The sequence below is a fragment of the Pinus tabuliformis genome, chromosome 6 (genome assembly GCF_031772625.1).
Source record: "Pinus tabuliformis cultivar Carrire ecotype Pingquan chromosome 6, CPIR1, whole genome shotgun sequence".
Classification (NCBI taxonomy): domain Eukaryota; kingdom Viridiplantae; phylum Streptophyta; class Pinopsida; order Pinales; family Pinaceae; genus Pinus; species Pinus tabuliformis.
This window is the reverse complement of record NC_142292.1, coordinates 450712281-450728400: the sequence shown is the minus strand read 5'-3', so window position 1 is coordinate 450728400 and position 16120 is coordinate 450712281. Positions and strand designations below refer to the sequence as shown.

Here is a 16120-nt window from a genome sequence, read left to right as displayed (position 1 = left end):
ATCTGCCAACCCGGACATCAGATTATCAATGCAGTACCTAATGTACCACGTTAGTGCATGGTCCTACAAAGTGCTAACCAACATCGCTTTCTTCATTTGATCATCTATGATACCCTGAGCTTCCCATACAGCCTTCGCGACGAACCAAAATTGGTCCGGATCTTCATTTCCCATGCCTTGGAACACGCGTAGCTTTACAGAGTTCACCATGTTGATTGGTGGTGGAGGTGGTGGTGGTGTGGGTGAGGTTATAAGCCGTGGGGGTGAAGATGGAGGTGGTGCAGGTGGATGAGGTATTCATGGGAACCCTTGCTTTATCAACTAAATAATGCTCTGTGGAGAAGCCTGTGCTGCTCCCTTTTCGTCACTCCGAGGAGGCTCAATCAGCGGGCTATATTCAGGGCCTTTTTTTCCTTTGTCCCTGAAAGTCCTTCCACTTCTCGTAGCCCCAAACATCAAGGTAACTGCATAACCCACTTTTCACACAAGAGCATCTCAATCCAAGTATTTAAATATTTCAAATACTTACCTCACGGACCTTTGAATAAGCAGCGCTCTGCTTCACTGTAACTAACCGAAGTGTCAACCAGGAGCTCTGTCACAAACCCTCCTATGATACGATCGATCCAATGATCGACAACATGCATGATCTTATCTTCAAAGGCTTCTAATTTCCATACTAGCTTCGGGGTCTTGAAAATTGGACCGTCAAGCCTCCACCTCCCTTGGTCATCTGCCAACTTCGCGATCCACTCATATAATTTAATCGGGAGGGAACAAAAGAAGATTTTGTGTATCTCTGTGTACATATATTTGTCCAACCACTAGTCTTTCATCAATCACAGATTCCTATTTTCTTGCACCGCGAATTCGTGGATCTTTCTATCCAACCAGTCTTCAATCTTCTTCTTAGTTGGATTCCAATGATGCGACATCACACATCTCGTTACGCTGATCTCAGTCCTGGCAACAGAACCATTTTTTGCCTTGATGGGGGGATGTAGGAACCAAGTTTCGCACCCTGAGATGGTTTTGATGTCGGTTATTTTCCCTAACCTTACTTCATGTAGACTGATAATCCCTTTAGGGCTTATCAAGGTACTTCTCTTATTCGTCATTGAAGCCTCTGTGAAAACCTCTAATCTTCCTTTGCAGACCATAAATAGACAGGTTAGGCACTTATGCACCTCTATAATTACTCTTAGTTCTATATTTACTGTGATTTTATTAAGTATCGGTTAACTTTAACATGCATTATGGTTATCTTCGTGTAAATAGATATTCTTACTTGCATTCATATGACAAAGTAAAATACATAGATTTGTGCATCAATATAACATTAATTCATAACCCCAATATTCAACACACCATAATCGCAACATTCATAATAGAAGTAAAATAACGCATATACAAATGATTCCATAATACTTCTCTTTATTGATGATCCAGATTTCTAGTACAAACTCTGACTACCCTACGCACATAGCTGCAGGGGTCCGCGCACTCGGCTGTAGACTTCTACCCTAGGCCTCTACGCACTCAGCTACAAAGCCTCTTCCTATGCTAAGACTCTTCGCTCTTAGTTCTCACATACCCATAAACTTACTCAGAACTCTACCAAAACTTGTTACTTCGCTGCCTTAAACTCTTCTAAGGCTCCTTTTTATACAATCCCATTTTCCGCGTACCAAGGGTGGATCTCATCAAGCCGACACAACTATCTAAACTAAGGGCAGAAAACTCTTTTTGACTACTTACATCTCCACGCTTTTTGGTCAAAAAATGCGAAGACTTTACATTCTTTCCTACAAAATTTGGGCTTTCTGCCCCAAAACTTGGGCTTTTAACCCCAAAATTTAGCCCAAGGGACCTGTTCCCAACAAATATCATCATCAATAATCATCGAAGATAATATCATTAAGGAGCACATCTCAACCTGGACTCACATCGAGGAACACATCTCGACCCGAAATCTCATGGGGGAGTTATACATCTACAACCCCATATCGAGTAGTAAGATATCCAAACACATAGGGGAGCACATCTCGATCTTGGGATCTCATCAAATAGCTTGTAAAACCTTCCTCCCACATCTACCCAAGCAACTGGCCAGCCAGGGTAAACATGCTACGAGAGTCTACTATGATATGATTTGAACTCCTAAGTCACATTAAGGAAGTGTAATCGACGGAAACACACCATACAAACATCCAACATCATCAACAAAACCCTCAGAAGAAAAGTTAGCCACTCATACATCTTGTCCCTAGGTCCCACTGTTGTTCTAGGTCTCTTGGGCCATAGTCATTATCATGCTATGGGCAAGGGAGAGACCAACAACCTAAAGTTGCTCTCACAGGCCTTCCTGCCAGTGATTGTGGACCAAAATTGTCAGTGTTGTGCTAGCAACCTTGGGATTTAAGCCACTTTATCAAGCTCAGAGCCTAGGGAACTACTCAAAACTACTTCATCTCTTCAAATCAGTAAAGTAACATTGAAATGAAAGTATTAAAGAAAATACGTGTTCAAGACCTTGACTAGATCCTACTAGCCATGACAGACATTTCATCAAACATATCATCAACATGTAATCTACAGGTTTAAAAATAGAGTTAAGTGTAGGGACCTCATACTTATCTCATATTCGCTATGAGCCATTGTTCCCTTATGCTATTTTTTTAATTATCATCTATTAGGTCATAGACACATTATCCATTCACATACAAGTAAAAACATGTTGAGAGCCATACATAATTGCTATCATAAAATGTGCATATAACCAGCATAATAGGGACATAAATACAATAAACATATCAGCCATCAAATCCACAAATACATCAATACCTTTACACATGAAAGTCAAGGGAAAGGATTTCTCATTAATGAATGCAATGAACCAACCAGAGATGGGACTTCCACATTCCACCCGACCGTAGAATGTTTGAGCCAAATCTCTCTTCATCCATTCACCCCCATGCCATATTCTAAGCATGGATGTGGGATCTCATAGAACTCATCAATCAAAACTCATCCAGGGCTTCCAGTGGCCATCCACCTCAACCCATCAAACAGTGATTCCACCTCAAGTTCGGGCATCACAAAACCATCATCAGATTGGTCTCCATCCAATCCTTCCAAGGCTTCCAAAGCATTTGTCTAACCAAGGCTTCCATGACTAGTAACTCAACCCACCAAGGGATTCCAAAGTGTTTTTCCAACCAAGGCTTCTAGGACTAGTAACTCAACCCAAGCTGTTATAGTGCTTCCAAATCGTTTGTCCACCCAGGGCTTCCATGAACTAATAACTCAAACTAGGCTAAGGAATCATGAGAACTAACCAAAAAAAAACCATGAAAGTAAACCCACAATGACCTTGGCTATCCGGGAAATGGCAAGGCTACGCAACACACTGTCATTGCAGGTAACCTCCATGCCAATGAAAGATCATGATCCGGGTCCGGGTGTGACAAAGGACCCTTCCAAGGCCTTTTACTTCTGTGATGTGTTAAATTTCATTCTTAAAAGAACATAAATGAATACATCTGCATGTTGTAAATTAGAGGAACATGATATTCATCATCACATGAAAACATAAGCCATTGATAACAAAGTTCGTCCAATAGGGACTACGTCTCCGAGCCCCAGTGTCAGGATGGTGTAGGCCACTGCATTAAGTGTTATCAATAATGATGATGTACATAAGAGGTGACGTCGCTATCATACAAGGAAAATTCCCTCACGCAGGAGTGGCTCCAAGAGATGTTCTGCTATAGGAAATCTCAGTCAAAAGGACTCCTATCAGTATGACCTAAACTCATGCATGATGATAATGAGAATCCCACCAACATGGCATAAAAAGGATCTCAAGGAAAACATACATGGCGACACATGAGTATCCCATCAACATAATGACAAAGGGATCTCAAACAGAACATGATGAATCATGACAACAAGTACATCCCACAAATGATTCCGCATCACATCAAGCAAGAATCATGAGACAGATAAGAAAAAAGATCCCACATCAAACATCAAACAAGAATCTGTTCAACACAATGCATTGCAAAAATAAGTACATTAACACACTGCATATACCTCACATTCTGAGGCCATCTGAAGAAAATGATGTCAAACTGTTGAAGTTGGCCATACCATCAATCTCGCAACGTTGAATCTCATGGAAATGACAGCTCGCCCATGAATGCTAACACCTACACTCCACTTTGAAAAGTGGCCGAAAAATGAAAGGAGTAAATGGAAAATATGAACACACCATCAGATTTTTGGCATCGAATAGTGCAAAATCGACTGTCAAATTTCTGTATTCTGAGAAAGTGGAAATCTGGGGCTTAAGGAATCTTTTAGATTCCCCTTAGATTCCTCAAAGATTCCCTCCTCTGGGTCCTCTGAAAATCTACTTCTCAGATCAGGAAGCTGACTATGCCATCAGGTTCGTGTCGCTAAGAGGTGTACGATCGACATAAAGTTTGTCCAATTTGGACACTGCAAAAATTTCACCCTCCTAAGAATTTCGCCTAATCATGGTTCCTCTTATGTTATTCCCAAGTTCATGGTTCCACCTGCAAATAAATTAATTAAAAATTCATGTCTCGATTTCTGTGCATGCTCCTGGTTCCTCCATGTTGTTGGGCGCATTTACAAATGGGGTTATATAAAATTTCGGGTGGAAATATCAATGAATTCCATTGTAAATGGATTGGTAATAAAATCGAAATATAAGGAGGAGGTTGGGTGGTCAAACCCGGACCCCTCCACATTTACACACCCTTCAGTTTTTAAAAACTGCATTAATGTGTTTTGGGGGGTTAGGTCTGAATTGGGTGGCACGCCCCATAACCTCCACAAGATACATTGGATTGTTGATTTAAATGGTTGACGCATTAATTGTTTGATGGGCCATGACATGGGGGCGTATTTAATGTGGCGCATTTGGTTGGTTGTATGCCACCTTATGGGGTCGTTGCGTGGGTGGGCGGGCCCTTCTGTCGGCTGTGGGTTTAACTCCCACCGGCCTCTCTTAATACAGCATATGGTTTGGAGGCTTGGGGGTGTGGTCCAAGTCCACTGGAGGTGGCCCGCCCACCCCATATAGTTTTATGTATGGTGTGTGGTGGTGAGGGAGGGTTCGGCGGGGTAATGACCGCTGACCCGAATTAACATTAAATTTTGGTTGTTGCGGTTGGTCCGGCAGGGGTTATGGCCCATCGACCCTTTAATAATCAATTTTTTCAATGTACTTTGGGGGTGGCGAGGGTGGTGGCCCACCACCTCATATATATCTATATCTATATCTATATCTATATATATATATATATATATATAGATGTATGTATGTATGTATGTATGTATATATATATATATATATATATATATATATATATATATATATATATATATATATATATATATATATATATATATATATATATATATGTATGTATATATCTACATATATATATATATATATATATATATATATATATATATATATATATATATATATATATATTATTTAACAACAATTGGCCATTTTTGAAAATTTGAAAAATGACTGAAGGAGACAAATTAAACAGGCCACAAATTCGCTTGGAATATAGCCAGAGTTTGCAGGATTTTGTCTGCCGGAAAACTTCCAAATTGTGTCTCCATTAAGCCTGCCGAGTGAGCAAAAGTCAACCAAAACTTTGACTGGCTCATTCTCCCTCATACGAGCTCGGATTGATGAACCGTTCGCACCATTGCAATGAGGACAACAAGATCTACGCTTTGGTCTTGGTTTGAAAGCATTCCAATCAGTTTGATTTTTGAGCTTCCATAAGCCCTCTTTGTCCTGTGTGTGTCTCTAGAGCCACCTAGATCAATCCTCCCCATTGAGGAGCTTTTGGTCCACCAAAAGCATGAAAAATAATCTGCAACTTCTTTGTACTTTGTCTGCTTCACAAGTTTCCTCAAAAGGTCTCACTCTCATCTCCTTCACCTTTGTTCTTCGGAGCCTTAAGCGATGACCCAACATCTACAACCTATGCAACCTGTAGTACATTCTTTTTCAAATTACATGCTTGTCTTACATGACCAACTAATGACGCGAGCATCCCATACTTTCCACGAGTTTATAACACATACTCGGTGGTCAAGTTTACATCAAGATGGACACAATACCCTAGCTACGACAACAAGGCCGAAATATCATTGTTGCTTCAACAAGTGATGGAAAACACATCATCACTACAACACATGATTTTAAAAAATAAGGCCAAACATTATTTTTTCTTTGACAAGTGATGGAAACACGACATCATTTTCACAGTTTATCATGCAACACAAAATAAGACCAGACATCGTTGTTGTTGAACAAGTACTGGAAAACACATCATCACTTTTAATTTTAAATTGCAACAAATGATTTACAAAAGCACGACCATGACAAGCTAACATATTTAGAAACCATTTTTCACTTATCGTTGTGAAAGGGTCATCCCCCTGTGGTGGTTTTGCTTGTCGAATAATCGTTTCACCTGGTTCATGCATAGACACTTTTTCTTTCAGGTGCTGCTCTGGATGGAGCCTCCAACAAGTGGCTCTTTGATGGCCACCTTTGTTGCATTGACTGCAATACATCTTCTTCTTCTAGATCTACTTTACCTACTGCTGAGAAGGTCTTTCACACCTCATCCTTTTGTGTGCTGTTATTATTTTCCAACACTTAGAAAATGTATGGTTATGTAATCCATAAAAGGTACATGTTTTTCTATTATGTGATTTACGTTCATCTTTAACAACATGATTATAATTAAAATGAACATTCGAATATTGAAACTGGTTATACATTTCCTTGTTATCTCTAGTGTAAGTATGGCAATGAGAGCTTGCCTCAGCTCTTTCCCTACAATGGGCATTGCCATGGGATGATGGGGATGTGTTCCCATCATTCTCTTTCCTCGACGATTTCAACGATGTCTCGGAAGCATCTAACACCTTCGAGCATTCTCCCTCAGTGTACCTCAAGCCTGCAAATTGAGGTCTCTGTACAACCTCCAATGGTTGAGTTATGCCTTGGTTACTAACACCAAGTTCTTTTTCCTCCTTGTACCTTGTCCTGGTAAGGAGCCTCATGTTTGTCCCTATAATTGGGATCTCCAAATATCCAACAGAAATCATATGATGTGAAGATGAAACCAAAAGGAAATCAACATCTTTTACCTCCTCTGTTGATTTGGAAAGAACTGAAGAGGGCTACTCATCTTCTGTTGTTGGTGGTTCACTTGTTGTCTCGATGCATTCCCCAACTTCCTTTCTGACATACCCAAGTCCTGCCTGACGGGGTAATTCTTCTACTTTGATGGGGTTGACAGTGCCATGGCCATTAAAGTCCAAGCCTTTTCCTTCATACCCCATTCTCTTCAATAGTTTGGAGCCAATTCCTATGGTATGATTTTCAAAAACAGCGAAATCATCATCAGGACACATACATGAATTTGCAGACTACTTTTTCCCTCACATGGGTCACACTGCAGCTTTTCCAAGGCCTCGTCCTTAGCTTGCAGCTGTCGTAGCAAACTATGTTTCTCCTCTTTCTCTTCATGTAGAAGCATCTTCAATTGAGAGTTATATGTTTGAAGACTTTGGTTGTGCTTCAGTTCTTCCAGGGCCTCTTCTGTGGCTTGTAACTAAAGTTGCAATCACTCCTTTTCCTCTGTCTCTCTTTGTAGAGTTTCATACATTATTTCCACCCTTTGGGAAATTTTGAGCATGGTCTCGTACATCACTTTTTCATCCTTTGTCGTTGCACGTTCCATTGTTCACGCTTGCAATTCACATCCACACAAAGACCACTCTGATACCACTTGATCCGAGTCCAGGTGTGACAAAGGACCCTTCCAAGACCTTTTACTTATGTGATGTGTTAAATTCCATTCTTAAAAGAACATAAATGAATACATGTGCATGTTGTAAAGAAGAGGAACATGACAATCATCAGCACATGAAAACATAAGCCGTTGATAACGGAGTTTGTCCAGGAGGGACTACGTCTTTGGGCCCCAGTGTCAGGATGGTGTAGGTCATTGCATTAGGTGTTGTCAATAGTGATGATGTACATAAGAGGTGATGTCGCTATCATACAAGGAAAATACCCTCACGTTGGAGTGGCTCCAAGAGATGTTCTGCTACAGTAACTCTCAGTAAAAAGGACTCCTATCAGTATGACCTAAACTCATGAATGATGATAATGAGCATCCCGCCAACATGGCATAAAAAGGATCTCAAGGCAAACATAGATGGCGACACATGAGTATCCCATCAACATAATGACAAATGGATCTCAAACAGAACATGATGAATCATGACAACAAGTACATCCCACAAATGATTCTGCGTCACATGAAGCAGGAATCATGAGAAAAATAAGAAAAAATATCACACATCAAATATCAAACAGGAATCTATGCAACACAATGCATAGCAAAAAGAAGTACATGAACACACTGAATATACCTCATATCCTGAGGCCATTTGAAGAAAAGGATGTCAAACTGCTGAAGTTGGTCGTGCCATCAATATCGCGTCGTCGAATCTCATGGAAATGACTGCTCGCCCATGAACGCTGACACCTGCACTCCACTACGAAAAGTGGTCGAAAAATGAAATCAGTAAATGGAAAATCTGAACACACCATCAAATTTGTGGTGTCGAATAGTGCAAAATCGACTGTCAAATTTCTAAATTCTGAGAAAGTGGAAATCTGGGGCTTAAGGAATCTTTTAGATTCCCCCTAGATTCCTCAAAGACTCCCTCCTCCAGGTCCTCTAAAAATCTACTGCTCAGATCAGGAAACTCATTGCGCCATCAGGTTCATGTCGCTGAGAGGTGTAAGATCGACATAAAGTTTGTCCAATTTAGACACTGCAAAAATTTCACCCTCCTGAGAATTTCGCCCAATCATGGTTCCGCCTGTGTTATTCCCAGGGTCATGGTTCCACCTACAAATAAATTAATTAAAAATTCATGTCTCGATTTCTGTGAGTGCTCCTGGTTCCTCCATGCTGCTGGGCACATTTACAAATGGGGTTATATAAAATTTCAGGTGAAAATATCAATGAATTCTGTTGTAAACAGATTGGTAATAAAATCAACATATAAGGAGGAGGTCGGGTGGTCAAACCCCAACCCCTCCACATTTACACACCCTTCAATTTTTAAAAACCGCATTAATGTGTTTTGGGGGGTCAGGTCTGCATTAGGTGGTCGGCCCCATAACCTCCGCAGCATACGTTGGATTGTTGATTTAAATGGTTGATGGATTAATTGTTTGATGGGCTGTGACATGGGGGGCGTATTTAATGTGGCAAGTTTGGTTGGTTGTATGCCACCTTATGGGGCCACCATGTGGGCGAGCCGGCCCTCCCGCCGACCATGGGTTCAACTCCCACCGGCCTCTCTTAATATGGCATATGGTTTGGAGGTTTGGGGGTGTGGGACGGGTCCACCTTGTTGGAAATAATACTGAGAGGGGGGGTGAATCAGTATTATCTAGCAATTTAACAAATCTTCCTTATTTGATCTTTTGAATTATTCTTGCATATCAGTACCATAAAATAATGAGCATGAACAAAGAAAATAGACAGTCACACCAAAGAACACAAGATGTAAGGTGGAAACCCAATGTGGGAGAAAACCACCTGCTGCAATATGTCTCTATCTTCTTTCAATTTAGAAACTTCTTTTACAATGATTTTGTACTGGTGCAGTCCTTTAACAGTACGCAGGCTGCAACCTGCAGAGAGCTACAACTCTCTCTCTTTCTCGTTTTCCAGTCTACTCCTGGAAGGGAGCTACAACCCCCTACTTTTTTTCATAAAGCAACAGATGATCAACAAGTACATAACAGATATAGACCACTACAGATATCAGATCAGCAATAACAGAACTAACCAGAACACCTTATCAACAGAGAAATTCAATCAACAGAACATCTTAAAACAGAGACGCCGTTTTTCCTTCCGTGGCCTGCGACCAGACGCAGTAAGCCTTCTGCTACTCTGCATCCACACGCAGATATCCTTCTGCTGCGCTGCGTGCCCACGCACTGTTCCTTTAACTGCTCTGCGTTCTGTTGCTTCAGGGACGCACCCAAAGATACTATCGCGTCGCGTCTTTTGCTACAGAGACGCACCTGAACACACTATCGCGCCGCGTCTTTTTCTTCAGAGACGCACCTGAACCTTGATCGCTCTGCGTCCCCACGCAGATCTACAGTCACTGCGCTGCGTCCCAGACGCACCTGAACTTCGTCTGCCCTGCGTCCCCACGCAAAACTCCAGACTCTGCACTGCGTCCCGGCGCGCTTTTCTTTCACTGAACCTGCGTCCCTTCAGATATAAATGATATGAAGACTTCAGAACTAACCCAAACAGTCAGATCTACAGATCTGATCATGCGCCATAGAGATCACAGTCCATTAGAAGATTCGCCCTCTTAGATCTGGACTAGATCTCACCAAATAAGATATTCAACCAAAGACGATGCTCAATCCAAATGAACTCCTTTGCTTTATATAGGCAAGCTCCTCCCCAAAACATGGAACAATACCACGAGCCGACACCATAGAAACACAAAACCGTCGGCTAGATACCACACAAGAAACCCCCACGTGCTTTTTCTCTGCCTTGAAATGTGTGCACGGGGTGGACGCACCCCCTGAATGGCTGACCAGCGTCTTTGGACGCGGACCCTGCATGGTGTACCTACGGGTACGCACCTCCTGAACTGGTTTCCTGCGTCCTTCTTAATTTTCAACAAACTGAGAGCCTTTCCACTGGAGTTGCCATCAAGTACAACATCTGTAACATACAGTCATACCAGAAAACATAATGCCAACAATCTCCCCCTTTGGACTTGATGGCAACCTTACAAACTTCAGCTTCATTCTCCCCCTTTGACATCAAGGGCAAAGGGTATGCTCCCCCTAAGCTCATGCTCCTCCAGATCTGCAATAAATAACCAGAAATCCACCATGAAAGAGATAGAGACATATTGCAGCTATTTCCAAGATCTCCTTCTCCATAATGCTAACAATGCATTATGTGCTCCCCCTGAGCCTGTACCACCAATAAGAAGATGTTCAACAATAAGATGATGCATCAACAACCCCCAGCTTTTGCCTGAGGTATTCAAACGTGTCCCTGGGCAATGGTTTGGTGAGAATATCAGCAACTTGTTCCTTGGAAGGAACATACTCCAACTTGACTTTCTGTTCAAGCACTTGTTCCCGGAGAAAATGGTACTTGATTGGTATGTGCTTGGTTTTTGAATGCATAACAGGGTTCTTTGAGATGCTGATTGCACTTGTATTATCACATAAGATGGGGATTGGTGGTGTACAAGTGATTTGAAAATCCTGCAAAGTCTGCATCATCCAAAGAAGTTGGGTGCAACAAGATGCAGCAGCAACATATTCCGCTTCAGCTGTAGACAAGGCAATCGAACTCTGTTTCTTGCTGAACCAAGATACCAGTCTGGAACCCATAAAGAACGCACCACCACTTGTGCTTTTCCTGTCATCCACGCTTCCGGCCCAATCTGCATCTGTATAAGCATGAAGAGTAAGATCTGTATCTCTAGGATACCATAAGCCATAATTTTGAGTCCCTTGAAGATATTTGAAGATTCTCTTTACTGCCTGAAGATGAGTCTCCTTCGGATTTGCCTGAAATCTTCCAACTATTCCAACTGCATGCATGATGTCCGGTCGGGTACCTGTCAAATATAGTAAACTTCCAATCATAGATCTGTAGGTTGGTTGATGTACTGCTGCAGATTCATCATTTGCACTGAGACTACATCCTGTGACCATGGGTGTACATACCGGTTTTGCATCTTCCATGCCATAAACAATGTAAACTTTGAAACGGGAACTGATACTGTTACCCATTTTGTAGAGGTGGCAAAAAAATGATCCGATTTTCAAAAGTGGTGATGCAGAATACACATGTTTTTTTTAGAACATGGTTTTTGGAACTTTAATTTTTTTCATGTGCATTAAGTTTTAGAATGGTAGTGAATGGTAGTGATTTTCATCCTGATTTTAAAAAGTGAGTATTCTGCATCACACCCTTTTTTTAAAAGACCTATTTTTTGACTTTAAATTTTCTAGTGTGTGAAATGTAAAAAATTATTTTCTAAATTTGATAGTTTTTGAAGTTGTCATTGTATTCATATTTTCTTGTTCTCTATCTTAATTTTTTTATTTTTTTTAGTGGGGTTTTTATTGTTTTGCATTTTTAAATTAGAAAGTCGATAGTTTGAATTTTAGATAATCTACATAATTAGACATCCTTAATTAATTTTTCAATCCACATGAAATAATTGTTTCTAAAAACAACATTTTTTAACAATGGACATAAAAAATAACCATTTTTAACATAAATATAACCAAAAAACTAAACGTTTTGATAATTTTTTGCTAGAATTAACATGTCAAAATCACAATTTTTATACAAAAAGATTAACTAAAAATGGTCAAATAATAGTTTTTTTTATGAATTTCATGTCAAAAAGACAATAATAACTACTTTTTTTTTCAAAAATTAATGATTAACTTAAATCTAACCTCATTTAGTAACCTAAACAATGTGATACACAAAACTTTAATATTCATCAACCATGTGTAAGACCAACATTATTGTATTAGACCAACCATGTCTAATATCATGACAGAGATGCTACAATAATGTGTAGGTGTTCAAAGAACATGTAATGTCTAATATTATTACAGGCTTCAGTGATTGTATAGATGCCACCTTTTATTTGATTACATTATTAACAAAGTAACTGGCCATCATAAATCCTGACTGTTGTTCTAAAGCCTCTCTTTGGTCACTTAAAAGTGAGTTATAAATTGCATGATAAATGGTTTCCTTGCAGTGATTCTATGTATAGTGTGTGTTTTAATCCACTTGGTAATAATTATTATTACTTAGTACCAAGGAATTTACGGAATATATGGCCTGTTGTTCCAAAATCCATATTTGGTCACTTAAGTAAACAAAAATTTGTGCGATACCCACATGTTTTCCTTGCATTTTTTCTATGTAATATGTGTCTTTTATTCCAGTTGGTTTTTAAATAAAAATTGGACTGTTTTGTAGTTTGGATTGCTCTTTTCAAAGCTACTATTTTATGTGGTGAAGACATTGATATGAACTACCCTTGAGGCCAATCTAATATCCTCAAATTATCTGTAATAGCTGTTGGAATTGGACGATGCAAGATTGGTAATGGGGGTTGCTGGCAGGATACGAAGGATGGACAGTCGTATTCTGCTTGTGTGGTGAGATCTTTTTGTTGCATAATGACGTTCTTTCCTTGACGAGACTTGATTAGGAATTCATTGTTTACATCTTACAAATTTGGAAGTAAGCATTATCACCTTTGCAGTCGACGGAGTCTAAGGGATGCCGCTGTCCTCCTGGTTTTAAGGGAGATGGCATCAATAATTGTGAAGGTATATGAGCCTCACATACGTCTTTCTTTTCCTCCACTGCAATACAAATTGAAAGGTTGTTGCAATCTTATGAATGCGGGTCTGATTTTATCTTCAGACATTGATGAATGCAAAGAAAAACACGTATGCCAATGTTCGGAGTGCAGCTGCAAGGATACATGGGGTAGCTATGAGTGCAGCTGTGGAGATGCTTTCTTCTACATGAGGGAGCTTGACACATGTATAAGTATGTTGATAACCTGTTTCTTTTCTGGATAATGACCCGTCTTATATTCTGTCAAGAAATTCCTATAATTGTTTTCCATTGCATGCTTGATTTTGCAGGTAAGGTTGAGACAGTGCCAAAGGTTGGGTGGGGTGCTGTATGGGTTATTTTATTAGGCTTGGTTGCTGCTTCTGTTGGAGCTTATGCTGTTTATAAATACAGACTTAGGGTAAGTCAGAAGTTGGCATGTTGTAATTTCCATTTCTTCCCTTTGTTAGAGGATCCATGTTCGCGTGAATTATTTTCAAGATATCAGAGAATGCCATGAAATGGTATCTAAAACGGTTATCTGTGGCTCACTACTTGCAGTCATACATGGACTCAGAAATTAGAGCAATCATGGCACAGTACATGCCATTGGACAGCCAAGCAGAGACTGCTAATCAGCTTCAGGATGATACATTATGAAGAAAGGGTGAGTTCAAGTTGTTCTGTGGTTGTTGCATTGAAAATTTCTTAGGTTGATGAGCAAGTAGCATTTCTAATGGATCATCAAATTACATTAGATGGTTGGCAGGTAAAATCTGGTTTATTGTTGTGCAGAGCTATTTATACTTACCTATGCTTGGAGGGTAGTCGTTACAGGCCTACTAGAAAGAGCCGCTTCAGTTGCTTGTGCACATTTATTTGATAGTTTTTATTTTATAGTTGTTTTCTCCCAACTTATGAATGGGATTCTATAATTAAGTTGTACATCTAAAGGAGGTAGTCTCTATAATACCTAATGCTTTTGGTTAAGTATTTCTGTAGTCACACAATTTTAATTTATTCTGCTCTTCAATGTGGCAGCATTTGGATCAAAATTTTGTTCTTACCCCTATGGTCCAGACTCCATTGCATAGAAAGCATATTTCAACATTCAAGAATTCGGTGGAAATATTTGTAGAAAGGAAGGTTTGCAAGTATATGATATATCCTTGTAAATTTCGAAGTTTGTGTGATGTATGAATGATTTTTTAAATAAGCTCTGTATATATTTATAAGACCATTTAATGATACAAAATATTTTAAATCAGTGAGTAAAGGAATTATTTCCAGTAGATCTGCAGGCCCTCCGCCCACCGCTGCGCCACCACGGGCGGCTGGGGGGCAGATGGTCGATTTCGGGAATCGACCATCCGCCCCCCGGCCAGGAAGGCCACTCTGCCCATCGCTGCGCCACCACGGGCGGCCGGGGGGCGGATGGTCGATTCCGGGAATCGACCATCCGCCCCCCGGCCGCCCGTGGTGGCGCGGCGGTGGGCGGAGTGGCCTTGTGACAGGTTCAGTGATCTTAACCTCGACTACAGCTACACAAGGTTGTCGACGCACAGGTAACAGTATTGAGCTCTCACTCGGAAGATTAAAATCAAGATTTACTTTAGCTACATCCTTCTGCACACAGTATGCATACAATCATTACCTAATCCGAAAGCACGGTTACGGTCCCCTTCCAGATTCGGCTTTTGATGATTTTGGGCATTCTCAGATGGTGCATACGGTGATCCTCGGTCAGTGCTAGCCCCAACTCTCCGCAAAAAATTGTGGACCATGCGTGTATGTTGACATGGCCACGATTCCAACACCACTACTCCGCTGTGTATGACATTAATTTGATAGTCTTATAGTCAGGCTCCACCCAACAAGTTGTCACGCCCGAGACTTGAGCCCTTGGTAAGTAATCTATCGATTTGACCCCAGCGAGTTTGTGGAAAACTACCCCTGCGTGAATGTGAAAGACAACCCAAATTGAGCCCATAAACACTCTGCATGTAAATAAATTCAATGCCCCCTTGTGATCACTACAATTGTATAAGACAATTCGGCTTTGGCACAAATACTCCTGCTCCAATATGCCCATTTCACTTGCAATTTATGAGTTGGCCCTGTCAAATAAAGCTTGCTCGCAAATGATTCTCAGCCACACCAAAAATTTGTTTTTGGCTCCTTGGTTTGTATATTCGGCCTCAATAAAGTGCCTCACGCCCTGGGCGACACCCCATATACTTACAGTGCTACAAGCATTGTAATTTGGCGCTAGCAAATGAAATATATGGACTATAGTATAAACCGCAGCTTCTAATGAAACTTTATACCTTTGATTAATTTACCTTTTACATAATATCCCACTTTTGACAAATTGATGGACGACCCACAACCATGAAATTTGGACTTTGAATCTAATACAACCTCCCAAAATTGATTAAATCGTGAATATTATTTGGCACTTTTGAAATGGAGGCTCATACAACTTCGTCGTGGAACAAGGAATGCGGCTGTCATAAGTTAAGATACACATAAAATCATCATTTCAAGGATGGAATATAATTATGGTTATAGGTTAAATATTTTTT

The 16120-nt window shown here is 40.4% G+C and overlaps 1 protein-coding gene across 1 annotated transcript; it reads left to right on the top strand.

Annotated features, from left to right (window-relative positions):
• Positions 1-208: 208 nt before the first annotated feature.
• On the top strand, positions 209-14827 carry LOC149259255 (vacuolar-sorting receptor 4-like). Its single transcript, XM_089453717.1, has 7 exons — positions 209-284; positions 13266-13348; positions 13456-13522; positions 13620-13748; positions 13847-13956; positions 14097-14202; positions 14331-14827. The coding sequence occupies exons 1-6, from the start codon at positions 209-211 to the stop codon at positions 14193-14195; spliced, it is 564 nt and encodes a 187-aa protein (XP_089309843.1). The 3' UTR covers positions 14196-14202; positions 14331-14827.
• The last annotated feature ends 1293 nt before the right edge of the window (positions 14828-16120 follow it).